Below are 27,727 nucleotides of genomic sequence, written 5' to 3'. Positions count from 1 at the left end.
GATCTAGATAACCAGATAGATACACAATACTGTGAATGTGCTAAATGCCACTGAATTGCTTATTCGAACATGGCTAATTTTGTCATGTGAATTTCACCTCATTAAAAAAAAAAAAAGCCAACAGAAAAATAAGTTTAGAGTAGCCCTTCCATGGGGACACCATCTACATGGACACTAATTTAAATCAGATTTGTTAGACATCCTTGAATCTGAGACTTTGGGTTCAGGGGTAAAGTGCAATAGAGGAGATCTCCTCACATCTGCTATGGATTGTATGGATCTATTTTCCACAGAATACACCCAGTGGATATTTTAACAGAATTTCTTTATTTTTCTTGGGGGGTGGGGTGGGAAACTGGTCTTAAAAACATAATGCAAAGGCCCAACTGATATACAAATATAAAGTTTTGAAATTACTGCTACTGTTTTTTTCTAACTTTATTTTCCATATTTACTGATGATAAGGAACTAAAACCACCATCTAACTAAAATTATTAGCCACTCAAGGCAGCATACCAACAGATCATAATAGCTATTTTTCACAGTTGCTTGAAAGTATGTCAGATCAACTGAATGTAATTTTATACAAATTTGCAGTTAGGACTACCATAACTGCCTTGCCATTTTCTTATTACAGCATGAGCTAGACAGCACCCTAAGGAGGAAACCTAAGCAAAAGTATTATTTGAAGTAATTAAACGATGTAAATATGATGTATAAATCTGGTCATATGTTATAGGCTCCAATTTCAATCTCTACCTGGTCCAGTCATTGGCTGAGCAAAGCTGTCTGAGGGACAGGACAGGCAGGACATGAGACATTAGATGATTTAAAGAAGGAAGGAAAGAGGGGAGGATGCCCCAGAAAAGGACATGAAGATGTGGAGGGGCCCCTGGCTAAAATCTCTAAGACACATTTGTTTTCTGAGAAGAACTTGAAGCAGCTCTGCTCTGAAGGTTGCAGGGACCTTGAGTTTTGGTTTTCTATTAACTATTAGGATTTTTCCATCTTGAATATCTGTATGGATCTCCTTTACTTTAACTATGCTAAGAATAGCTTCAATTCAGACTAGTCTTCCCAAGAATTTGATCTGTTTAATATTGCCAGATATATTCCTATATCAGATGTGATATCACATTATTTGGGATTCATATTTAAAGAGACTTTCTGGCAGTAGGAATCCTGAAACGAAGAAGTTCAATGTACAGGTATTCCTTGATTCAATCTAGGTTAAAAAAAAAAATAGCATTCTAAATATAATCAAAATCAACTCCTCTCTGTTTTCCTTGCGATATGTGCCTCACACCTTTTCCCAGCTTTCTTCCTCTTATTTTGGGCAGGCTCCTTTTATGCCTTGAGAGGATGAGTGGAGGTCAAGTCTAATTTCAGGAGTTGTGTGTACTCTGTATTGTGTTGCACTTCTGTCCCCCAGGGGTGGCTTCATCCTTTGGAGCAGGTGGCTCCACCCAGCAGGACCAAAGGGAAGTATAAGCAACCTTTTAAGGAGTCTTCATTTTAAGAAGTGCTGATCAAAGTATTGTTCAAATTCCAAATTCCATGCATATTTTCAGGTCTTAATTGGCATGCCATGTCCTTTCTTAAGTTAAATACACTGGCTATCCCCTATGAAGTGCATTTAATGAGGCTTGTCTTAAGTGGGCCACCCCAGCGCTGGGGACTAATCTCTAAGTGTCATTCCTGTATAATTCCTGCTTCTCAGAGAGGGCTCACGGAGATGCTTCACCTGCCCTATCCACCCTTTAAATGAGCTATAGGGGAAGGGAACATACAAACAGGTAAGTGACTGAAAAGTGAAACTTCCCCACAACATTATTCCAAAGGAAAATCACCAAACACATAGCCACAAAGACCCAGGTCTAGGTGCCAGAGTTAGGACATTTTGTTTGCTCCCTAACACATCAACCCTCTGTATATAACCATTAAATCAAATATTCTGTAATTACTAACATTTGTGGAATAAATATTTGTGAAGGCACCACAGGGGGGAAAGGAGAATATGATTCACCAAAGTATTTCCTATCCTTGAACCTACTACTGAAGGCTTTGTACTGACCAAATCCATGTGGTCTTGGCAGGTCACCTGATTGCACTCTCTAATCTCGCTCCTGCAAGACAGACCTTCCATGCTTTCATCCCCCAGCCTCTGTTCCTCTACCTGGACCTCCTGGGTCACCCTTCTTAATTCCTTCACTCACTCGTTCCCTCTTCCATCCCTTTAGGCCTTCCCTGGAGTTCATTCTTTCTTCGTCTTCCCCTTCTCCTGTGCCCAGACACAACCTAGGCATCTCAGTCCTGACTGGAGCTCCAACTGACAACTGTATACTCTAATCCTGGCTTCTCTCTCATGAGCTCTTAGGCCGGAATTTCCAGGCAGGCTACCTAAAACTCAGGAAGACCACAAGTAACCACATAACCTCCACCAAAGCCCTGCTCCCTTTACTTAACCCCTACCTCAAGGTCAGCTCTCAGTCACACCACTCAGGACTCGGAAGTTACATTTAGTTCCTTCATCTCCATGCTCGCTCCCTCAAATGGCTCCACCTTTCCTGTGGATTTTAACTCCTAAATATCCTTTCCATCAGTCAGCTTTTCCCACAAGGCCCTGGCCACTGTCTCAGCTCAGACTTACCTCCTCCATTCAGATAAGCTATTCAGATGCACTTCTCCATCTTTCCCTACCCCCAGCTTTACCCAGGGCCAACATAGTCTCAAGACAGATAATCACTTACAAATTTGAAAACATCTGAATTAGCTCAATGACTCCCTACATGTTCTACCAGAAAAGTCCACATGAGTATAAGGAAATGAAGGGCCTTTAAGATCTGGCCCTTCCCAAACTCTCCAGTTTCATTCCCCCCACTCCGCCATGTTTCCTGTATGCTGGGCACACTAAATTATTTTCATCTCTCTCTTCCTGTCTTTGTGCATGCGGTCTACTCTGCCTGGAATTTCTTGGCCCATTCCATAGCTAAGTCTAATTTGTCAGCTGAACCATGATCTGTAAACATTTCTTGATCATTTACGGCAAAGAGAGGTGCTACTCTTCTTTGAAATCGTGGTGGTGCCATCTGTCATCTAAGACACTTTTCATATTAAATTGCATTAAATTATGTGCACTGACCTCCTATCAGACTGTGAGCTCCTTGAGGACAAGAGCTCATTTAAAAAGTCATTTTTGTATCTCCTGACCCTAAGTATCACAGAGAGCATAGTGCCTCACCCATAGTAAGTGTTCACAAACATGTTCACTAGAATGAAGGAGTCACAACTTGAGATACATTAAGTTTTAGCTACTCTAGCTAAAAGGAAAAGAACTATTCAAAAGCATACTGAAGAAAAACATCTGGAGCTCAAGGGCCCACTGCAGCCTCAACTCTGTGGTGCTCCAGAGTTCTCTGGAAAGGAAGCTAATGACTTTGGCCTGTCACCCTCTTCCTTCCTGCCCTCTTCCAATGCCAGAGGTCTGTAATTACATGTCTTAGAACTCATTTGATCTCAAATAATGGAAACCCACGTGAAACCAACTTAAACAACACGGGAGTTACACTTGCTTAGGGAATCTGAGCAAGGACTGGACAACTCAACTGTGAGAAGGGTGGTGAGCATCTGGGTCCCAGAACACAATGGAACCGAGGACTCAAACCACACCAGTTCTCCTCTCCATGTCACATCTCTCTTCTGCTGCTTCCTTCTCCCTCTCTGCTCACCACATTCTCCCCACATGGGAAATGTGGCCAGAGATGGCTCCTAAGTATGTCACTCACAGCTTAAGCTCTCTTTGGTCTTTCATCCAAACATTATGGGGAGAGAAGGCCTATTGGCCCAGCTTTATGAGGTGCCCACCCCCGCAGCAATCACTTAGGCCCCAAAACAGAGACCCACTGGACCAGTGTGGACACTGTCCTATGAACCCAGCACATGGGGGAAGAAGCTGCTTCTAGAAAAGGATGTTGGCAGCCATGTCAGGGATCCACTACTCCTATGACTCTCAGTGGGATGGCTTAGGTACGTAGTGGTTTGGAAAGCCCACATTCAAGAGAGCTAAGGCTTCTCTGCCCTCCCTGCACAGATAGCTTTTTTCTTCCTTTCATAGTTACCTTCCTTCAAAATTTCCCCTTGTTCCTCATCTGTGGCAAACAAACATACACAACAAGCACGTTATAATTTGACTCCTTGAATTTCCATTCAACCCTGTGATTTCCCCTCTTCCAATCAGGAAAGGGTTTCTTAGGTAATCATGGAATAATTTGCATACTTCCAACACTTTTCTGATCTGGGGAGCTCAGAGTATTAAAATATATTTTACAAAGGATACAACCAATCTTCTTCAAAGGTACTTTTTTTTCCTTTTTCCTTTCTTCCTTTTCTCTATGTGAACACTAATCTCAAAAACGCTATTTTTAAACCAGCAGTTTACTCAGAATCCAACTTGCTATAATCCAATTCCTGTTCCAATTTCTCACCCCCCACTCTGTTTCTCCTCAGTCAGAAACCAGCATGACTGAGAGTAAAGGGTTCTGGTCACCCATCTGGAAAATGTTACCAAATGGGGTCTCTTTCTGGCCTACAGAGAATGGGATGTCGGTTATATTTGGAGAAAACATGATGTCAGTATGTTGTTGCTGGGCTTTCTTTCTTTTTATCATTCATTCATCATATATTTATTGAGTAGTTGCTATGTTTTATACCTCAAATAGAGCAGAAAGTTAAAGACCCAGTGCCTGGCAGTAACTCACAGTGCAATGGTGGAAAGTGTATAAATACAATGCAACGTGGCAATTGCCAAAACAGAACGTGTTAGAAATGCTTATCTCACCATCACTGATGCCATGTGTGTTGCTGGACAGACAACCAGCTAGGAGAAATTACCATATTTAACAAATGCTGGGATAAGATAAGATTATTCCAGTAAAATTCTGAGTAAGTGTGTAGACCACAGCTGTCATCTCTTGTACAAATATGTCACCTGCTTCATTTTCACTGCTGGTTTCCTCTTTTCTCATCTTACTATCATCACTTTCTTTCAGGAGGAAGTAGAGGCTAAGAAAAGTGGCCGGATCTGTCAAACACAGAATCTAAAAACTTCCGTGGGGTATTCGTCCTCCTCTGAGAAATATTAAATAAGACATCTTGCAAAATAGTTCTGTTAACAAAAGAGGAGAAGGTGACCGGTGTTTTGTTGATTTTGTCCTCATTTCCGAGGTCTGAAAGATTCTGGTCTGAACTGAGACGGAGTCAGTTGTGCGCTAGAATCCCCGAGGCTTTCTTTGCAGGGGTTTGCCTGGAGGGGAAAGCCTGGGGGAGGGGCTCTGCAAGGGAGGAAAGGAGATGGGGCTCAGAGCAGAGCTGCTTGAGTCCCCGGTGACAGGTGTGACACCAGCAAGGGAAGGCACAGCTCTGCCCAAATCTGAAATAGCACAGGACACCGTGAAGACCCCCCCAAAGTCTCATGGGTGTGTGCCAGCTGGGGCAGCAGCAGGGCTAGCAATATCCAGGAGGAAACCGGGGGCCCCCGTGAGTCCCGGCATGTTCAGGGGAAGTTTGTTTGTAAGCAAATGTGGGACATCCTTGGAGACCTCCAGAAAAACTTGAGGGGAACTGTGCAGGAGGCTGAGGTCTCCGTGAGCAGGTGGTGGTGACATGCTGGGGAGATCCGAATATAAGTTCCTCAATTCATTTCCTAAGCGTCTGACTTTCCTAAGCGTCTGACTAACTAGCCCCCTCTATGCTACAGCGTCTCCGCTGGAACGGGACACCCTGACGGGCACTACACTGCCTTGAGGTGTCCTCCTCTTCTTCATGTAAATCTTACGGAACATTCTACCTTGCTCTGTCCTCACCAGACACCTGATTAAATTCTGGTCATAGTCATACTTTCTCCGGCTCCAAACGACACTTGAATAAGTAGATCCCCCAGTGGAGCTATAGGCTGTGAAAACAAAACAAAACAAACCACCAAAAAGCAAAAACAAAACACAAATCGAAGTTCCTGTTGGTTGCCTGGATTTTCTAACTTAACCACCCCTTACCCCCCACCCCCACGTGTGGGCTCCAGATCCTATCCCACCTCTACGGAGGGGACAGTTAGGAGCCCTGGGGCGGCAGCTAAGCAACAGAGCTCCCAGGCAGACTGCGGCCCCTAAGCCCAGCTTCTCTGTGACTGCTTGTCGCTCTGCCACCCGCTTCCACTGGGCTCGCTACCGCGTGGAGCCCTAGATCTTGGGGGCCATTTGGACCAACTGTGTACACCACTGGTCCCTTCCCCTGGAGTTGACCTCCCATCCCTAGAGGTCCCTGCCTGCTTTTGTACACCAACAGCTTAAGTCTCAGTTATGACCAAGCTAAGGAAAGTAACTAACCCGAGAGACACTCGGATGCCCCCCCCGTGCCCCGCCCCGGCCCGTGCACTGTGCATCGTAGCCCCAGCCTGGCTGGTGCTGGAGCCAGAGAGATCGGCAAGTCTGGGGAGCCCGTCTCTGCTGCTCAGAAATTCAAATAGGTCTCAGAAACTTTCTTACAAATCTTATCTTTAGAGACTCAACTCCAAGATCTAGCATCAGGAAAAGTGTTTGGTTATCCTATGTATGATTCTGAGGCTGTACAATGTCAGGTTGTATTTGGATTAAAAAATCTCTTGGTTACTAAGACATCATCATTAACTGTGAGGGTCGCGGTACATTCAAGGCCAAGCCTCTGTGGGGTGTGAAGGACAAGGTCACTGACCCAGTATGGACGGTGCGGGTGGGAGTGGGAGGCAGGCTCCCACTGCAGCTCTGGGCATCGCATTTGGGTGGTAGCTAGTTGAAAGAAGTGACCTTGTGACCTGGGATAACAGATTAAAGATCCAAAATGGTTTACGGCATGACTCATAATTGCCCAAAATGATGCGGTGGGGCTGCCCCTCCCCATCACATTTCTGCCAGCAATTCTGTGACATAGAGTCCCCTAACATGTTGTCCTTGGTGTGCATTTTAACTCGCTTTCATCTGATCGATGGGGGTGGGACAGGGACAGGGAAACATCAAGGGACGTGGGTTACTTCTGCCTTGCATCTTGGAAAGAGAGCATTCGATCTCCATGCTGCAAAAAGGTGCACGGGGTGCCAAGTGAAGATAATTTCCAAAGAATTCCCCGAAAACTGCTAATTGAAAGTTAAAGAGGGAAGAGTGGCTTCATGGTTAATTTTCACGAAGGTGTGCATGCACGCAGCAGATCACTGAAGATCCAGCTCATTAAGCTCCTGGCCTCTCTCCTTGCCTGGCGGCCATCGAGCTGTCTCTCTGCTCCTTCTCTGCCCTGTGCCGAGATGCTGCTCCCAGGGCCCTGCCAGGTCAGTGCTGAAGGTAATCCCAAAGAATCCTTCAGCAAACGGTGAAGTGCTGGGGGACAAGGCAGAACAAGGTGTTCGGGGACTGAACTAATTGTGTTTTAATTTGTCTACTGCTGGTGGCAAACAGAGCCGCTACGTGGCAGCAAGAAAATGCACCCCTCGTGAGCTGCTTTAAAAAGAAGGCTTTGGGGAAGGAGGTAAAGGGAGGAAGGCAGGGAAAAACAAATATCCAGGCTAAAAATAGTGTTCTTAGAATTGCTTTCTGGGCTGTCTGAACCACAACAATAAAAGTTCTTAGACTCACGCCACTAGCATTGCAATAAAAGCGAAGAAAGGGAAAGAAGCCAGGAGCGTTCCAAAGCAGGCCTGGCCGCCCTGAGCCAGCTCCCTGGTACTGCATGTTGTCAATTTCAAGGGGATGCAACTTCTGACAAGCTCTCTCAAGATTAGCTGTCACTGGCTTTTCATTGCTGGCCAGGGTTTAAGTTCAGATAACTGCCCTTCTTTGGCTCTGTCAACAAGAACCAGGACCAGGGAGTGATTTGTAAACCAGAGATGTCATCCCACCTGCCACCGGCCATGGCATTTTCCCAACACAGAATATGAAGTCCCATTCTGCTTCCCGTGATGACCAGAACTTCCCAGTCATATGTATTTGGCTGCCAAATCCAAGACTCCTGGCTGGGCTAAGGTTATTCTTTAATAAGCAAGATGGGCTGATTGTGACAATTACTGGTTTTTACTGTGATAGCTATTTAAAAAAAAAATAGTTTTCAAAGCATTTCACATCTATAGGCTCATCTAATTTTTGCAGTTGCCATTTTGGGATGATGTTAGCGCCCTGGGTTGGCAGATGAGGAACTGAGGCCAGAGAGCCCCTTTATGAGACTTCTAAGATGTGAAGGGCCAAGACTCCGCTGATGGCCTCTGAATCTGAATTCTGAGCTCTTTCCACTGGCCTGCACTGCCTCCGAAATATGCAGCCGGGTAACAAAAGCTCCTCTAAGCTATGAAGAAGGATCAGTGAGCCATCCACCAAGCGTCACGCAGGGAGCCAGCCTCTTCCACTAATATAAACACGGTGGGAAGATGGCAGTGAGAGACTATGCCATAGTGCCCTATGGAGTTTCCATCAAGTGGAATAGTCTAGAAAAGTTTAAATGCAAATAAGGAACACAAGAGATGAATGAGCCAACATTAGGAGCAGTTACATAGAGCTCTATGCGAGGAGCAGACTGGTGGGGGATGAGGGCAGGAGGTCAGTACTTGGGGGCTTATTCTGAAAAAATGCCCCATGAACCCTTCTGGTTCTAAATGTTCAGACTATGGTTACGTGTTCTGGAAAGTGGGCTGAGCTGTTTTATGAGTGGTCCCTGGCTAAGAGGTGCAAGCAGAGGGATAGAACCAGGGGCACCCAGTTGCAAAAGATCTCTAGCCCTTAGACCTGTCTTGGTTCCAAACAGGTTTCCTGTTCTGATTCAGGTATCTCCTTAAATAAATCCCGTTTGTCTTAAAGTGGCCACCCTGAGTGAATCTGCCCCAGCAACAAAAGAACATAACAACCCAGAGTTCTTTTCACAGGAACTGAAGGTTTCTACTCAAAGGCACTTACTGACATTAATTAGAATCAGAGCTGTGTACACCTCATTCACAAGGTAGCAGAAGGGGAACAGACATGCAGAGTTTGCTATCCTGTGTCCTGGGAAACCTCCTCAGACCAATGGCTGCCCTGCTCTGAATCTATAGCCCTAGACATTGCCCCTCAGACAGTGAAGGTTTACGGGGCATCAGAAACTGTGTAGGCCACTTACTAGGCTTAACCCACCTTACTATTACCTTCTACTTTTTATTGCTAGTTAATTTTCCTTCGTTATTTGGCCCCATAAAAACTGGGATCTTGCCTTAATATCCTTGTGGTCCCAGTGGACCCCGTGTCTCCTATAACACAGGAACTCGAGAAGCGACTGGCTAACGTTCTTACAACATGCCTCTTTGCATGAAGGTCAAGGAAGTCTAAAAATGGCAGTGCCTCAGTCAGAAGCTACTGAGTTCAGGCTAATGAGAAAACAAAGAAAGATCTGTATAGACAGTAAACCTACCGACGTATAAAACAAGGTCAGAGGTCTGTCCATGTGACTCGTGTGGCTAATTAGAGTGAGGGCAGGCACCTGATTCGAGGAGAACCTGTCCTCCAGCTGGTCAGTGACCAGAAAATCTCGGGCCAGCGAGATTCCTTTGTCGAGAACGTCAGAATTGGGCAAAGTGGTAGCAACTGGTGCTGAGCGCTGACACCTAAAAGTCATTTAGACTAGGGGGCTGGGCAGGGTATTCTGAACTCTGCAAGATACAGAGAGAGCACAAGCTATATGGTGGAAAGCAGGGGAGAGCCAGAGTGAGCGTGAGGAAATAGAATGCAACAGAGAAGCAGAAATTGGTAGACAAACCCCAGAAAGAGCGACGGAGACAGAAAGTTCAGACCCTGCCCTAGCTCCTGTTCTTTCCGAAGCCAGCTTTACCCATGTTTTGTCAAGTGTGTTTCTTGGAACCACAAGAACCCCCAGTGAACACCTCCCTCTTGTGAGGTCCTTCTGTCCCTTCTCCCTGCTGGTCAGAACAGAAAAGTAAAGCATGGTTTTAAGAAATAATATTTTTTTAGAAGAAATAAGAAATTCTCCACTAAATGATATCCCAATGGTTCTCGACTGGGGGCAATTTTGCCTGACGGGGCATTTGGAAATGTCTGGAGGCATTTTTGGTCATCATAAGGTGCTGGGAGGGGCTGAGAGTGGTCAGAGGTACTGCTCACATCTTATGGTGCACAGAACAGCCTCCTCCCTGCCCCCACAAAGAATTATCTGGCCCCAAATATCAGTAGTCCAGAGGCTGAAGAACCCCACTCTAGACCAGAAGGTTGATAATACAAAGCATGTATCATTCAAGGATCAAATGTCATCTGACGCATAAGTATGAAAAAAGTTAAAACAGGGAAAATGTAACAATATGAAGAACTGTGGTGTTAGGGTCTGAGATGATGGGTGAATCTCTACCTTTTTATTTTTAAACTTTTATGTTTTTATTGGATGCAATTTGCCAAAGCAAAATCAAATACCCCCCCCCCAAAAAAAAAAGAGAGAGAAGGGAGGGAAAGACGAGAGGAAGGGAAGAAGGAAGGAGAAGTCATCCAAACTGCCTCATCCACAGGGGCTCCCACCGCCTTGCTGTGGCCGGTTAGGAGCAGGTAATGCCCGTGACTCATACCCACTGAGAAGGGGGGCCAGCCACATTGAGAAAGCGCCTCTCTTCGTGAAGCCCCTCTTCAGCATGCTGTTAAAAAATACTGAACAAGTGCTCCGGTATACCGACCTGTACCAAATTTGTCCCAACTGCAAGTGGTCACATAAAGAACAGAACTATTAACTGGATCAAGGAGGGCTGAACAGAGCTGGGACTCGCCTTTGGTGCCCATGGCTCAGGATGCTTACCGCTAGCATCTTGGCCCCAACTAGACCCTGACTGTGGGTTCACAGATCCAGGAAAGCGTGTCCACAACTGTCTGAGCAGGATGCACAAAACAAGCAGCAGTCCCAGGAACAAGGGGGAGGCCTGTGAGAAGCACTGGTTTGGGGACACGGCCAAGCAGAGGCTGCTGCAGACACCTGGCGCATTTTCCCCACCACCCCTTCCTTGTAGTCCAGTCAAGTAAGTCTTTTAAATCCCCTAATTCTAACTTCCAAAAACCTCCACCTTGGGCTCAACCCAAATCCGTCCCATCCGAGCCCACTTTCCAGTCCATTTCCACAGCTCACAACTAATTGGTGGCATCCCCACATGAGGTGCTCGTGGCCGAAGACAATGGTTAAGTTTCTTTCTGCTCTTCTTTGTTCTCTCTCCTACCCGGGGCTAGGAAGTGTTTTAAGTAGTTGTGCTACAGGAGAAAATAAACACTGTACCCCATAATTCATTCAGGTGCACGGACATAGAGACTAAAATGACCACTGTACTCATAAATGCGTCAAACAACAGATACCCAGGTTTGTATGTTGACATGCAGAACTTATTTCCCTAAGTCTTCTCATGACTCCGTGCACTATGCATATAGTAAAATGCTGCAAAGGCATCAAAGCACACCCAGGGACCGCAGATCTCCTCTTCAGAAGTCATCACTACTCTACTTTTTGTTACGTGCAATTTGGAACTAGAAGAATGCCTCTGCACAGTGAGTGGCCTATAGATTAAGTGGCAAAGATGCTCTGGGAGAAGGTTCCGAATGACGGACTAGAACAAAAAGGCATCTTCTTCTAACCTGAACAGCTGTTATCTGTAACCCTTCAGGGCACAAACTGTTATCTATAACCCAGAAAAAATGGGCCCATTTGTCTAACATTATGAAATTAGGTTCTTATTCAGCAGTTTATGTCTCCCTGAAACATCTTGGGATCTGCTCTTGTTCACAAAATGACACCTAATTTGTTAAAAAAAAAAAAAAAATTAACACACAATTTGTTCAACTACTTGTTTATTTCAGAGAGTCTTTCACTCGCCACTAGCATTTCTCAGTTCTTGATGGTAGGCAAAGAAAGGGTCAGAGCTCTTTGGACTGCTTAGCAGTATTTAATTTCCGTGTTTAGAAAATAAAGTTAAGTCCTGAGCTCCAGATATGCACTGATGAGTACAAGGTCAGGTGACCCTTCACTTGCCACCACCCAAGTCAGGAACTCTTAATGAGGGGAGAATGGGAGGGTGCAGGGTGCCCAAGGAAAAAAGACCTCCGAGAGGAGGATTTTAGAATATGTGAGTGGGGGTCAGATAAAAAATTATATGTGGCTCCCTCCTGTACATCTGCAGTCAGCAAACTATGGGCCAAATCTAGCCCTTCACCTGTTTTTGTAATTAAGGCTTTGCTGGAACACAGCCATGTTTGTTTGGTTTCATTTTGTCCATGACTGCTTTTACAATAGCAGAGGCGGGCACAGATGTTGCAGAGACCCTATGGCCCACAAAGTCAAAACTATTTACTATCTGGCCCTCAACAGGTATTTCCTGAGGATCTTTACTCAGTGAGCTACTATTACTAAATAATGTATCCTTTTCCGCAAGTCTGTCTTTTTCCTCAGGGCTATAATAGCAAAGTTTACCTTTGGTTGCTAGTAACAAAGATCTAAAAACAATGGCTTCAACAAGACACTTGTCTCTCACATAAAAGTCCAGGGCTGAACTGACACTCCGGTGCCAGAGACCCAGGCTGTACTCGACATGACTTCCATTGCCAAGGTCACACCATGGTCCAAAATGGGTGCCAGAGTACCAGCCATTACGTTCACATCCAAGTAGCAGGAAGGAAAAAGGACAGCCTCGACCTAACTTTTCAGGGAAACTTTTGGAAATACCTAAACACTTCTACTTATAAATCATTAGCTAGACTTGGCCACATAGATACACCTAGTTATAGTACTGCTCAGATAAAAAATCAAAGTTACATTATATTTTAAATGAGGGACTGGATATTGAGAGATAATTAGCAATCTCTGCCACAGGAACCTTACTCCAACCACCAAGTCCCTTATTAAGATAGGTGCACACTCTGAGCAGACTAATCATTTGGCATAGCTCCAGAATAATTGGCCTTAAATATCTGTTTAACATTTATTTAAAAGATGGTAAGATCAGTGCAAATAAAAAGTATTTTTTTGGTTGGTTGGTTGTTTTCAAATTTCCAAGCAAAAGTACTGTCTCCTCTGGAAGCAACTGGACAAATCCTACTTTCATAAGTTAGTATGTGGTTGTGTATATAGATCTGCATCAATAGAGCATTCCTATATAGTCCAGTGATTTTTTTTTTTTTTAAATGGAATATCTGCCTGCCTGGTGTGTTTGTGGTCAAAGGACCCCAACACTACCTCATTCTCACAGAATTTCTCCAATTAGCATGCCCATTCAGCATTTACTCTCACCACTGCAAATCACCTCCAAGTCAGATAAAAACAATATTTACCCCGCCCCCAAACCACACTTACTCCCACATCCAGGCAACAACATCTCCCTCTAACCTTTAAGATCTGATCATCTCCAACCAGAAAGGGCTACTCCTCTAACTTCTGACATTGATGATATGAGAGTAGAGGTAGGGCTAAGGCAACGGCAGGAAGCAAAGCTTGAGAAGTATAAAATTAGGAATAGATTCTGAATCCTTGATACCCATGGGTTGTCTACATATTAAACAACAATGGGGAAAAAATAACAAGTCATGTCCTTTTGGTATCTCAGTTAATATTGAACAATCAGTCTTAGTCCTACACTTTCCCTCTTCTTCAAAAGTAAGTAACTGGAATTTCACAATCAACATGGAAATTCCTGGAAATTTCTCTCTCACAGAATAGTCCTGGACTGAATGGGTATTCCATCATGTCAAAAACCCAGGCTGCTCCATATATACTGTTTCTGTAAAGTTAGGGCACAGATATCATCTGCAAACTCCAAAATAATTTAAAGGCTGCCAAAAGCAGCTCAAAGCAAGTAGAAGCTAATGAGAAGATGTGAAGGAAAGAAACAGAAACAGTGGCATTTCTCAGAAAATACTAGCAAAGACATATTTCTCAGAGCTGAGGGTTATAATCTGAAGTTCAAAATCTTTATCACCGATAAGTATTGAAACTGAAGTAAACAAAGGCGAATCTTTTGTTTGTAAGAAGAGAAGATTTGGGGTGGGATGCAGAACTATACAAGGAATCAATGAGATGAATGAGCCATATTCAAAGAAAGACTTATTTCTTGGCACTGGAGAGGATAAAAGCCTTAGGGTGGTGAAAACAACTAGCTGGAATGATCACCCTAGCCCCTACCTGCCATGTCAACCCCCACCCTCACACCTCAACTTTGTGCACATAGCTGGTTCAGAAAATCCAATACCATTCAAATACAAGTAACAAAAAGGCAAATCATATGCATACCACAGGTACATCAATTTAAAAACTGGGGGAAAAAATAAGGAAGATGAAAGAAAAACTTTTTAACAAAGAAGTCATAGGAAAAAAAATGTTGCCCCTGGATCGTAAGAAATTGTTGGGCAAATATCTTGCAATAGATTTTTTAAAAACAAATGAAGCAATTCCTCTATGAAGTAAAACTACAAAGAACAAATAATTCAGAGAGTAGAAGGCAAGAAAACAGGAGGAACTGAAATGTGAGCTCGCAGAACTCATACAAGGGGGAAAAACAAAGTAATCGAAGATGGAAATGGAATGTGAGCAAGGAAGAAGAGACTGCAGAAAACAGTAAGGGACAGAGAAGGTAGCAATGAGGAAAGCATTCAAAATGAAGTGTAAATAAAGAGTTTTAAAACATTAGAGAGAAAGTAATAGGTAGAGAAGTCACATAAAGGAGAGCCTACTCATGCAGAACTGGAATTCTGGAAGAATGAAACAGAACAATGGATCAGAACAAATCCTTAATGATATAACTCAAGAAAACTTTTCTAAAACCAAAGTAGAGTCAAATCTGATTAGTGTAAGACTACAGCGCACACATATACACACACACACACACACACACACACACACACACACACCCCAGGAAGACAGGCCAACACTGAGATGGATCCTGATAAGGTTATTAAACTTTATCCTAGGACCTAATACAGCTTTTGGCATGCGGCAAGTGCTTAATAAATATTCACTGAGAGACTGACAAAACAGCTTTTTCTCCACAAACCCCTGTTTCTGCCACACGTCCTCTGTTCCTGGGATGTGATATGGTAAGAAACCACTTCTAAAAACAATACTGAAAAACTCTAAGATCTTTAAAACATTCTGTCTCACCTACTTACTAAGACAGGAAAGATTAAACTTGCATTTTAGAAAGATTTTCAGAAAGGACTGATATAAAAGTCTTTTCTGATTAAGTATATATTCACTATAAATTCTGGAGATATTCTGTCTCATATGCATTGAGTTTCAGCAAAATTTTATTATATATTTCCATAAGCCATTTGTCACATAGAGACAATAAAAGGATAAAATCAGAAAGTTTTTTACTTACTTTGGATGTTCAAACTTGTCTATCAGATCAACTTTTTCCACCAGGTCTCCTCCAATTGTTCGTACTAAGTCATAGAAATCGTTTTCTGTATAATTCTCAGAGGGCAACCAGAATGAGATGTCATTTATCACAGCAGGGTATTTGCTAAAAGGCTAACAAAACAAGAGGAGAAAACATAGATTGATTTGTTAGTTGGATGAGAGAATGTTTAAATTTTTCATGGAAAGTTACACTTGGCTAATTAGAAAATGCTGGTAAAACATTATTTCAGCACTTCAATTTTCAGGAACAAAATGAACTTAAAAGATAAGCCAATATTCAAAATTAGCAAATTCCATTATGAATGTTACAGATTCTTATTACATTCATGTGTAACACTACCATATATTATATTTACATAACCATTAATGTTCAATTTAGTATAAAGCAATTTGAATATATCATATTTCAGTTTTTTCATTTGAATACTAGAGGAGAAAAAGTTCAAATTTAATTAACAAGCAATTCATTAACTTCCTGTGTTATTTTCAGGAAGTCATTTTAATAGAGAAATAAGTAAAGGCTTGTCAAAATTGATATTTCAAGTAGTAATGTCATTATTTGTTAGTATTTCTAATTATTAAAATAAAGGACTGGGATGATAAGTAGTCACTTAGGGAGTTATTTTTCAAATTATGGCTCTAAGGATAGATAAACACAAATGTAGCCAATTCCCCCACTTTATCCCATTTTCCCCAGTTTATTCGAGCTCATCCTTATATTGGATAGACACGTAAAATTAGATACTTTTAAAAGTTACTGCCTTTGTTTACGTGGCTTATATACATATAAATATATATATATAATAAATGTTTGTCTGTAAGTTACTGACACAATAAAAAAATGTTTCATTATATAACTATGAAGTCCTCAGGGGACGTGTGCTAAAGTATAAATAAATCTGGTAGAAGAGCAAATTTGTAAACTGATTTACACCAAGCCTGATATCACTATAAACCCTTTGGTGAATCACTGATCAGAAAAAGTGTAACTTTTTAAATGACAAAACCTCTGAAGAACCAAATACTCAAATAAAAAATGATTATTCAACTTGAAATATCAATAAAGTTGTCAGACAAATGCATCAGTTCAAAACAGACATTTCAAATGAACATAATAAAGCTACCATCTAGGTGCTTCTGACAAAATACCATGGCTCCTGAAAAATATCCTTTGTTTTATCTCCTACAGTAAAGTCAAGATCCTGTGATAAATCATCCATAGGTTAATGTAACAACCCATACAGGAGTACAGTGGTTACACCAGTAGCTTTTCTCTTGGACAACATCCTTTCGCCCCTTCAGGAACATGGAAATTTAGGGAGATTGGATAAAAGGCTGGGATTGCCAAGAATTCGCATGCAATGGCCCTCTTTAGCCGACCCAAGCTGAGGTACCGCTGAGCTCTGATGACAGACATGGGAGGTGTCCAACTGAGCATTTGTGTCCGCAACCCATTGACAACAGTAAACATGATAATAACAAAATAATGCTGTTAGCCAGAACAGAGGTCCCCAAGACATTAAAAAGTGCATTTTACAGTAAATTACAGTTTTAAAAACTAGGAAGAAAAGCCCAGACTGTTGCACTGCAAACTAGTTCAAGCTAACAAATTATATATAACAAGTTTAAAGTAATGGTTTATCTAAAGGAAGCATTCACTATACTAACTGGTATGTGTCAGAAATGGGATACCTACTAGAGACTTCTGCTTTTTTGAGGGGGAAAATAAAAGTTTGTTTTGAAAGGATAACTACAGATCTATAGCTACTGGAATGTAGGCTTTCTGATGCTTAGCCAGAGGTGGTATTAAAAACTATCCAGTGGCTTCCCATTGATCTTAGGATAAGTCCCCAATTCTTGGAAAGTTCTAGCTCTTTGTGTTCTCCAGGCTCACACCAGCCTGGCTATTTGGTTTCTTGAACACACTATGCGGTTTCCTCCAGATACTGTTTCCTGCCGTCCCTACCCTACTTCTGCTCCTCAGCTACCATGTTCACCTCTAACCCTCACAGACTCCAGTAGTCCCTTGTTATGGCAGCCTATACTTCTCTTTCATAGTACCTTTCGTTATTGTGATTGTTTGTGTAATTACTTACTTAATGTCTGTCTTTCCAGTATATTTCAATTTTTGAGGGTGGGGTGTGTATCTTTTTTTTTTTTAACTTCCAAATCTCTATTACCCTGCACAGTCCCCGTGACATGGTAGGTATTCATCAAGAGCACATAAGGCTACCTTGTGTGAGCAATGGCTACGTTACAATGAATCAATTTAGCTGTTCTTTCTTCTCTAACCAGACCAGCTAATGGACATGGCAGGTAAATAAAGGCATAGACACTTGCCTCCATCCCTGGCTATGCTGTGATATGGAGATAGTGACCACGTGGAATGACAAAGAAGAGGCGGACAGGCAAAGTGATTTGGTAGGGACTTGATAATCCACAATCACAGAACAAGATAATTTTAGAATTGGAAAAAAAACCTGTTAACCTAAATAAAGAGGTAAACTGAGGCAAGCTCGAATTACCAGAAACTGAGTTTATTCGGGAAAAGCATAGGAACTGCACTTCGGAAAATGCATGCTGCAGGCAAGTCCGTTGAGGGCTTGGGGCAGCTGTATTAATGGGAACGAGTGCCCAGAGAAGGCAGGCCAGCCAGAGTTCAAACAGTGAGTTCACTGGCTGGAGGATAGTGAAAGATTCTCAGCAGATGTTCATTGGTCAGATGAGTCTCAGTCCACTGTAAATCAGGCATTTATAGGGAATCAGTCTCTCCATTTTCAAGTTCCATTATTCTGAGGGAGCATGCGTGAGATTCTCTGTTTCATATCTTCCGGTTCCATTTTCTAATGAAATCCCTTCACAGCCCTTAAATAGCATTTGGTATTATTTTTGTTTTCTCATTTCTTTTCTTGACCTAGATGAGCAATGTCTATTTTATTCGTCTTATCAAATAACCATGAATTGATTTGTTCTTTTGAGATCATCTCTATAATTCTCGTGTTTTTTTTTTTTTTTAGAATTGAAGAGGTGATCAAAACTACAGTCATAGTAGAGACTTTAAAAGTCAAAATATATATGAACAATTTAGTAACAGTGAGTTTGAAAACTTGGATTAAAACATAATTTTCACTTAAGACAGAAAATTTAAACTGATTGGCACTGTACCAAATTGATTTATCAGTCAAATCTCACACCAAAAGTGTTAGACTCAGATAGTTCATAGTATAACTTTATCAAATATTTCAGGTGAAGCAGTATCTTTAACACACTAACTATTTCATGAAACAGAAAAGGAGGGAAAAATCAACTAATTTCATGAGTTTATAAATTTTAAGCCAGAGCTGGATAATCACAGAATAATTTTTAAAAATTGTAGACCAATTTCACCTTACAACCTACATAAAAATCCTAAAAGTAACTTCGGCAAATACAATTCAACAGCATATTAACGTAAGAACACAAAATGACCAAGTAGGGTTTATTCCAGAATAACGGGAATGCTTTGAAACCAAAAAACAATCTACTAATCAACATATAAAGAAAAAAAATCATGTTTTTTTTTTCAGAGACAGGAAGTATTTGATAAATATAATACTTATTCATTATAAGAAAAAAGAGGTTTTTTGGCCAACTATAAATAGAAGGCAACATCCTTCCTTCCAAGATATTTATTGAAAACCTATAGCAAGCATACTAAAGTTTTTTAGACGCATCCGAAATAAAGTCAAGAACAACATAAGGATACCCTCTCTCACCCTTGCTCTGTCACATTATAAATCCTAACCCAAGGCAGGAAACAGGAAAAGCTATTGGAATGGAATAAGGCAAAATTTGTGATCCTCATGTGAATCTTCCTTACTAACTATATGACTTGGACAAACCGCTTAATCTCTGTTTTCAGTTTCCTCATCTGAAAAATGGAGGATTATTAGTATTTACCTCATATAATAATTGCTATTTCATATATATCAATATACACAAAATATACAAGAGTTAACGTGAATGAACTAGAGGTACATATATCACTATGGCTGAAATACAAAAAAGTATATGTTGAGTTTTTAAAAAGTTGTATTAAGTTGTATTAAGATGTATTCACTATACGAAGTTTAAAAACAGGTATGGCAATAATACATATGTATAAATAAATTGTATAAATTGTATTAAAACAGATGTGGGAAGGCTATACTGGACTTCAAAACAATGATTAACTCTGGGGAAGGAAGGAAAATATTCAAGAAGGGATTTTGCCTTTACCTTTAAGATGCAAAAGAGTTAAGGTTCAACCGTGAATTCTGCAGCAAATGCACTGAGTGAGCTCTGCATGGCTTGCGATATAGGCGGGTGGCACACCCCAGTTAGTGAGGTCAGCCCAACTCAGACTTTATTCCCTTCATGAACACTGATGCTAAGCACCCTTGTAATCCCCCCTTCTTATCAAGAGAGTAGAAAAAAATGCCACCCGCAAACATGTCACTTTGGTATAAGGTTTACTTTGAGCTCAAAGCAACTGAAAAGAAGCTGAGACAAGAAAAGCTCTCAGCTCCGGGGCCAACACAACACAAGCACACAGTTTGCCTAAGAGCAGGACAAAAAAACTTGCAAAGGTGCCTCATCTCCCCTCTCCAATCACTGGAGACAAGCTAGACCCTTAACAGCCCGGAGATTACACCAGAAGGATCTACATATTGAACTTGACTAACGGCCCCATGTAACTTCCTTTAGTTTCCCATATATTTACCTTTCCACAATTGGCCCACACCCAGACTCGAGATCCTTTTTCTTTGCCTTGTTACTTCTCTAAAAATTTATTGCTCTTTTGCTAAGCTGCTCCATAAGCCCAATTACCAACCAAGCCTTGAGTTACTCTTCTCTCATAATCTGCGTGTTTCATGCATGATGCTCATGTTAATAAGGTTGTTTGTTCTAATCTGTCTTTTGCGGCAGAGCACCAGATGACACCTAGACGGGTAGAAAGAAAAATACTTTTTCCTTCCCCTGCAGTATCCTTACATTTATTGCATTTTGGCTACCTCTAATGGGGTTGGAATAATATCCTTACTTTATTAGGTTGAGCTAATCCTGGGAATCCATAAATGTTTTTCACAGTTTGCCCTTTTGAAAACCTCTTATCTCTGCCAATTATTGACAATTCCAACCCAAGAATTGTTTTATTTCCTGTTTGGGGTTGAGGAACAGAACAATCATGGAGTTATGTGCCACCCTAACTCCAAGTCCTCTGACTGTACTGAGTGCCCCTCGTAGGTTCATGTCCCTGTCATTATGTCCTCCAGGATCGGGACTAATGTCTGGTTTACCTGTGTAGCCCAGCAGCACTACAGTAACCGGCTAATAAATGTCGGTCAAACTCATGTTGAACTGACTACATTATGGGGTCTGTGTCCATACTTCCCAAATTTTCCAGGATAGTTCCAAAAAGGACAATTCTCCATGCCATCTGGGTCACATGAATTTGGTTTCTGAAGCTGTTTTCTTCCCTTTTTCTTTTCTTTGAAATAGTTTTGCTTGTTAAATTTTACACCCATGTCCCTTTACTCTCCCCACTGGCCCCACTTCCCTTGAAAAGGCGCACTCATGTCTTTGGACCCAAGTCTCCAGACTTGCAGGTGAGAACATTGGCAGCTGAAGTGCCAGAGTGCAGGTAATTAACAAGAGACAGATGAAAGTGGGGTGCATTTCTCCCCTGTTCCAATTAATTTCTTTTATCTTCATTATCTTTCTTCTTGCTTATTTGGTTTTATTCTGTTCTTTCCCCAGCTTACTTAAGTGAAGAAATAACTCATGTATTTTGGGGCTTTCTTAGTTTTGAGTAAAAGCCTTTAAGGCTATTAATGTTCCTCTAAATACCTCTTTAGATATATCCCACAAACTATGTCTTTCCCTATATTTTCTCCTTTCTTGTATTCTATTGGATTGGTTAATTTTTAAAAATATCCTAATGTTTTTCCTTCTTCAGTTTAAAAAGCTGTAAATTGTATGTCTATTCTCTTTTTTTAAAAAAGATTTTATTTGTTTATTTGAGGAGGGAGCATGAGCGAGGGGTAGGGGCAGAGGGAGAGGGAGGAACAGACTCCTGGCCGGACAGACAGTCCGACATGGAGCTCAATCCCAGGACCCTGGGATCATGACCTGAGCTGAAGGCAGATGCTTAACTGACTGAGCCACCCAGGTGCCCCTGTATGTCTTTTCTTTAATACACACACACACACATATCCTTTAATAAACTGATCTAAAGCCTAAATTTATTTAGGATCTCTAAAATGTCTTAAATCAGACAGAAACCTTAGTTTTTTTTTAAACAGCTCTTCTCCCCAACTATTAGATTTTTATCCTTTAAAAAGCACACACAAAATAGTAAGTTATTTAAGACAATGATTAATTTAAGCTAAAAAATTGTTTTTAATTTTATATTTGTCCTCTTTGTTGGGAGACAATTGTCCATGGAATTTCCACACAACCTGTAACCGCTTGTGTCAACAAACACCCTTGGAAGACAGAGGTAGTTTCTCCCTTGGGGGCAAGAGCAGATTTGGTTTTTTTTCACCAGGACAATAAAGATAATGTCGTCCTCAGGGGCGAAGATACGGCAGGCTGGCTCACAGTCTCTTCAAAGGAATGGAAGGAAAGCGAGGAAATAAACATAATCCAAGAACGAAAAGATTGCAGAGCTGCACAGCTCGGTGGTTTTCAGCTGTGCTCTAAGGCCAGTGTGGGAGTAGAAGCCACCTGAGCTGCTCGGCATCGCCCCTCTGGGGTTTGGGGCTTTAGGAGAAGCGATGTGAACAGGAAGCCCATGCTGCCTCTGTACTGTCACAGTCCTTCGTCTCTGACCCAGGAGTCTCTCCAGCAGCCATGAGACTGGCAGACACCTCGTGACCTTGCAAGCAGGGGGAAATCGTAGGCCTTTCATGGTTTTTGACAGCCTTCCTTCCTGCTCACTTTTGTTCTTGCACATGAAATCTTTTAATCGTCTCTTCCGAGAAAGTAGGTGGGAGGCAAACTCTCAGTATTTACATGTCTGAAACCCCTCATACAAATAATTTAGCAGGGCACAGAATTGTAGGTTTATAATTGTCTCTACTTGGCACTTCGAAAATATTTCTCTAGACTTATGCTGATGACAAGTCTAATGTCAGTCAGCGCTGTTTTTTCCTAGGGAATCTGTCTTTTCTTCCTGGCAGATGTGAAGAGTTTTATCTTTATCCTAGAGGCTCTGCAGTTCCATTCCGATTAGGCCTGGTCTGCATTTATCTCCATTTATTCTGCTCCATACTCAGAGTGTGCCTGCGATCAGAGGGCTCGTGTTTTGTGCCACTTCGGAAAAATTCTGGCCACTCCTGTGCCATTCTTTTCATTCTCTTCTGGAACTGCAATAACACATACTGTGGAGCTTCTTTATCTTCACTTGACTCAATTCAGGTTTCTAATCTTTACGTATTCGTGCTGTATTCTCGGTGAGTTCTTTAGTAATAGCTTAATTTCTTAATTCTCTTCTCAATGGAGTCTAGTCTCATCTGTTTTTCTCTTCTTTATTTCAATGAATTCTGTTACTCATTTCTGATATTTCTAATTGTTTCTTTTTCATATCAATTTACATTCTATTTCTGCCTGGTTTTGCCCCTTATTCAGAATTTCCTGTTCTTCTCCTTTTGTATTTTTTTAATGGGTATTTTCCTCCATTGATCTCTCTAAGGATGTTAGGCATTCCTTTTTTAAAGAACACTTTTTGGGGCGCCTGGGTAGCTCAGTTGGTTAAGCGACTGCCTTCGGCTCAGGTCATGATCCTGGAGTCCCTGGATCGAGTCCCGCATCGGGCTCCCTGCTCGGCAGGGAGTCTGCTTCTCCCTCTGACCCTCCCCCCTCTCATGTACTCCCTCTCTCTCATTCTCTCTCTCAAATAAAAATAAATAAAATCTTTAAAAAAATAAAGAAAGAAATAAAGAACACTTTTTGATTTTACTTTACTCTCCAGTGAATTCAGATTCTAGTTGTTGATGTGGTTGGCTGACACTCTGAGGTCAGAGTTCTTTATGTGGTTTGGAATTTGTGTGTGCAGACCCATCTTGTATGGGAGACAATCACTTATGTCCTCTCCCTAAACCGCTCCTTGGTTAGAGATTTTTACGGTTCCTGTACTTGTATTCCTAGCCCAGAATCAAACTGGTAGTGCTGTCTGGGTTCCCACCCAAAGGTGAGATTGCTGATGATGCCATAGGGGTGACTTATCTCAGTTCCTGATAAAGAGGCCATGTCTCAAAATATACACATGGATCAATGGAACAGAACAGAAAGCCCAGAAACAATCCCATGATTATATAGTCAATTAATTTTTGGTAAAGGAGGCAAGAATATACAATGGGAAAAAGACGGTCTCTTCAACAAATGGTGATGGAAAACTGGACAGCTACATGCAAAAGAATGAAACTGCACCACTGTCTTACATCGTACACAAAAATAAACTCAAAATGGATTACGGATCTTGGAGACCTGATTGGAGGTCAGGAGCCTTGGAGACCTGAAACCATAAAAATCCTAAAAGAGAGCACAGGCAGTAATTTCTCTGACATCAGCCATTGCAACATCTTTCTAGATAAGTCTCCTACGGCAAGGGAAACAAAATCAAAAATAACCTATTCGAAGTATAACAAAATAAAAAGCTTCTGCATAGCAAAGGAAACAATCAACAAAAGTAAAAGACAACCTACCGCATGAAAGAAGATATTTGCAAATGACATATCTGATAAAGGGTTAGTATCTAAAATATGTAAAGAACTTATATAATTCAACACCCCAAAACCAAATAATCCAATTTAAAAATGGGCAGAAACTGATGGCTAACAGACACAGGAAAAGATGCTCAACACCACTCATCATCAGGGAAATGCAAATCAAAGGCACAATGAGATATCACCTCACACTTATCAGAATGGCTAAAATAAAAAATTCAGGAAACAACAGCTGTTGGTGAGGATGTGGAGAAAAAGGAGTCCTCGTACACTGTTGGTGTGAATGCTGGTACAGCCACTATGAAAAACAGTACGGGGATTCCTCAAAAAATTAAAAATAGAATTATCATATGATCCGGTAATTGCACTACTTGGTATTTGCCCAAAGAATATGAAAACACCAATTCAAAATGATATACGCACCCCTATGTTTACTGCAGCATTAGTTACAATAGCCAAATATGGAAGGAACCCTGTCCATCAACTGATGAACAAAGAAGTGGTATATATACAGTGAAATATTACTCAGCCACAAAAAGTCTGAAATCTTGCCATTTGCAACAGCATGGATGGATCTAGAGGGTATAATGCTAAGTGAAATAAGTCAAAGAAAGACTAATATCATATGATTTCACTCATGTGTGGGATTTAAGAAACAAACAAACAAAAACAAACAAAAGAAGATACAGAAACCCAGACTCTTAACTCTAGAAAACAAACTGCTGGTTCCCAGAGGGGAGGCGGGTACAGGGATGGGTGAAGTAGGTGATGGGGATTAAGAGCACACTTATCATGATGAGCACTGAGTCATGTACAGAATTGTTGAATCCGTATCTTATACACCTGAAACTAACATAACACTGCATGTTAAGTATACTGGAATTAAAATTAAAATAGAAGCGGCCATGTCTCTGTCCTGTTCTCCTCCCCGTAGGATCAAAGCTTCACTTAAGCTACAGGGCTACAGGTCATGGTGGCGGCAATTTGCAGCAGTGATAATTGCCTCCTTTCTAGAGTAGGAGAGCACAACCACTGCCCAACCCTATTTTTTTCAGCAGAGTATACACTCTGGCCCAGCACATTATGCACAGCTCTTTCAGTCCCGATGCTCTGCCAGAGCCAAACCACTGGCTTCCCATCCTTGCTTATGAACTGGAGCGCACAGCGTCTTCATTCTCACTTTCCACTTTGTGTTTGTCTCTGGTCCACAGATATATATCTTTTGTAGGGGGAAAGGCAAAGGCATGGTCCTGCCTTTTTCATGTTCTCTTTTTAGATTGTTATCATGGCTGTGTGTGTGAAGCAGGTAAAGAGCAGTCCACAAAGCAACACCGGGTTGACTCTGTATTTCCTTACACAATGGTTCTTCACTCTGTATGGGAGAGCACACAGACCTCTTGGAGAATATGAAGATGCAAATCTTTGTTCCCAGAACATATTTTCACAAACGCAGATTTCTGCACAGGCTTCTAGGGTTCACAAGCCCAGTAAAAGTCATTCAAGGTGTCAGATAAGGACATCTTTGACCCATACTCAAAATCATGTCATGAGTTCAAATACAGACAACTGAAATTATTGTATGAAGAGAACTGAAAAATACCAAATACATACCAAAATATCATATGGTAATAAGTACCATATGATATATATACACATAAGTATGTATAGTTTGCATTCCTATACATTTTAAGGAATGTATACTTTATGACAATAAAGACACAGATGAGGTCATCATTGTCTTGTAGTAGCTACTAGGAATGTAGACATATTTACAGAAATAAAAAAGTCTGCTTTTTACAGGCTGGACAAAGAAACTCCTTACTGAAACTCAGGACAACTCTGAAGGGCCATCCTCATTTCAGAGCTGCCTATGGGTGGGCTGAGGCCTTTGCTGTCAATGCATCACAGCCCAACTTCTCCCCTTAACCAGTCCCGCTTCCGTCCCTTCCCTTCCACAGAGGTTGATCCTGACAGAACCTGAAAATAAGCTTCCAGCTTGCTAACTTCTGTCTTAGAGGATGCCTTCTGGGGGACCCTGACTCATGACTCCTAGACAACAACAAAACCAGGTGACAAAAGAATTTGGTGTGTCTAGGGGGACAGCAAGCATCAAGGAACATACACTCAGAGTGAGGCAGATCTGGATTGGAATTTGGGTCCCTACTACCCCGTGGAAGTGCCCTACCAAACCTGAGGGTTACGCCCACAAAAATGTGAACCACAGCCCCAGGTGCATCTTGGCAGGGTGCTTCATGATCCTCCCAGAGGCTGTCTCCTACTCACCCTTTCATCCCCCGGAAGGCTATCAGGAGGCAGCTTCTCATCACCACCTGGGTTCTGAAGAGGTATGAGGCTTCCTGCCTTTGCTTTCCTCACGAGAGGCACAGGATATATAACCTCTTAGCTGTAGTCTAGAACTGGCTCCTCAGAACGGGGTCCTTCACAACTTGTGTTATAATCATCCACTTGTTAGAGACTGAATTAGGTTGGAGTCCTAAACCCCAATAGCTCAGAATGTAACCTTACTTGGAGAAAGAGTCTTTACAGAGATAATCAAGTTAAAATGAGGTCATTAGGGTGGGCCCTAATCCAGTATGACTGATGTCCTTATATAAAGGGGAACTTGGGCACAGTGACAGACCCACAGGGAGATCACCATGTGAGGAATCAGAGACAGGGGTGCTGCTTCTACGAGACAAGGAATGACCAAGATGGCCAGCAAACTGCAGAAGCTAGTGGGGAGGCTGGAACAGATTTTGCCTCACAGTCCTCAGAAGGAACCGACCCTTCTGGGATCTTAATTTCAGATTTCCAGGCTCCAGGACTGTGAGACAAAAGAAGCCCCCCAGTCCGTGGCACCTTGTCATAGCAGCTCCAGGACACCAATATAGCCCCTTTTGTATCCATGTCATCCTTTTTTGGTGTGTGGGAGAGGGACCACAGGGAACTGGCCACAGTCTATGTGAGTAACGAACCATCTAAAATCTAGAGGTGGCTCCCTGCAGCTAATCAGCCAAATCAGCAGGCCTGGGCCTCGCCTGGTGTGTTCACAGGCCTGAGAAAACTTACATCACAGTTTCTCCATCTATAGAATGGAGACAGCACCTACCTCAGCAAACTGTAGTGCAAATGACATAACATTCATGAAGCACATACTTAAGTCATTTTCAAGCCAAAACAATGACTTGGATAGTTCAACATATGCACAATTTTGACTGTTGTCTGCAACACCTGGTTATAAATCATATGCTTGCCAAAGTGACTGGGGCGGGGGCGGGGGTCTAAAAAATGAGTTTGGGTTTCACAGTACTACTCCATCCTCACTGGCCCCTTGCTCCAGGCTCACCTCCATATTTAAAATCCAAATGTCCCCATGTACCTTCCAAGGTTAAGATCCTTAAAGGCTCCCTTCTTACCATCCCATGATAAAATCAAAGTTCTTTAGGCCCTCTGTCCCTGTTCATAAATGTTCTCAAGGAAGATAATCTTAACTTCCAGTTGGTAACACAACATGATACTTTGATTCCAGTTCGCTGTGTTTCTACCTCAGAGTC

At 41.9% G+C, this 27,727-nt stretch overlaps 1 protein-coding gene across 4 annotated transcripts in view; it reads right to left on the bottom strand.

Moving 5' to 3' along the window:
- The window catches only part of FARS2 (phenylalanyl-tRNA synthetase 2, mitochondrial), a 506,744-nt gene that overhangs the window by 127,287 nt on the left and 351,730 nt on the right, over nucleotides 1-27,727 (bottom strand). For all 4 annotated transcript variants that reach the window (XM_021697011.1, XM_021697012.1, XM_021697010.1 and 1 more), the window contains one exon: nucleotides 15,386-15,537. In XM_021697011.1, coding sequence (XP_021552686.1) covers nucleotides 15,386-15,537 — 152 coding nt within the window. The remainder of the gene's footprint in view (nucleotides 1-15,385; nucleotides 15,538-27,727) is intronic.

Source organism: Neomonachus schauinslandi, chromosome 8, assembly GCF_002201575.2.
Source record: "Neomonachus schauinslandi chromosome 8, ASM220157v2, whole genome shotgun sequence".
Classification (NCBI taxonomy): Eukaryota; Metazoa; Chordata; class Mammalia; order Carnivora; family Phocidae; genus Neomonachus; species Neomonachus schauinslandi.
This window is presented reverse-complemented; position numbering and strand designations above follow the sequence as displayed.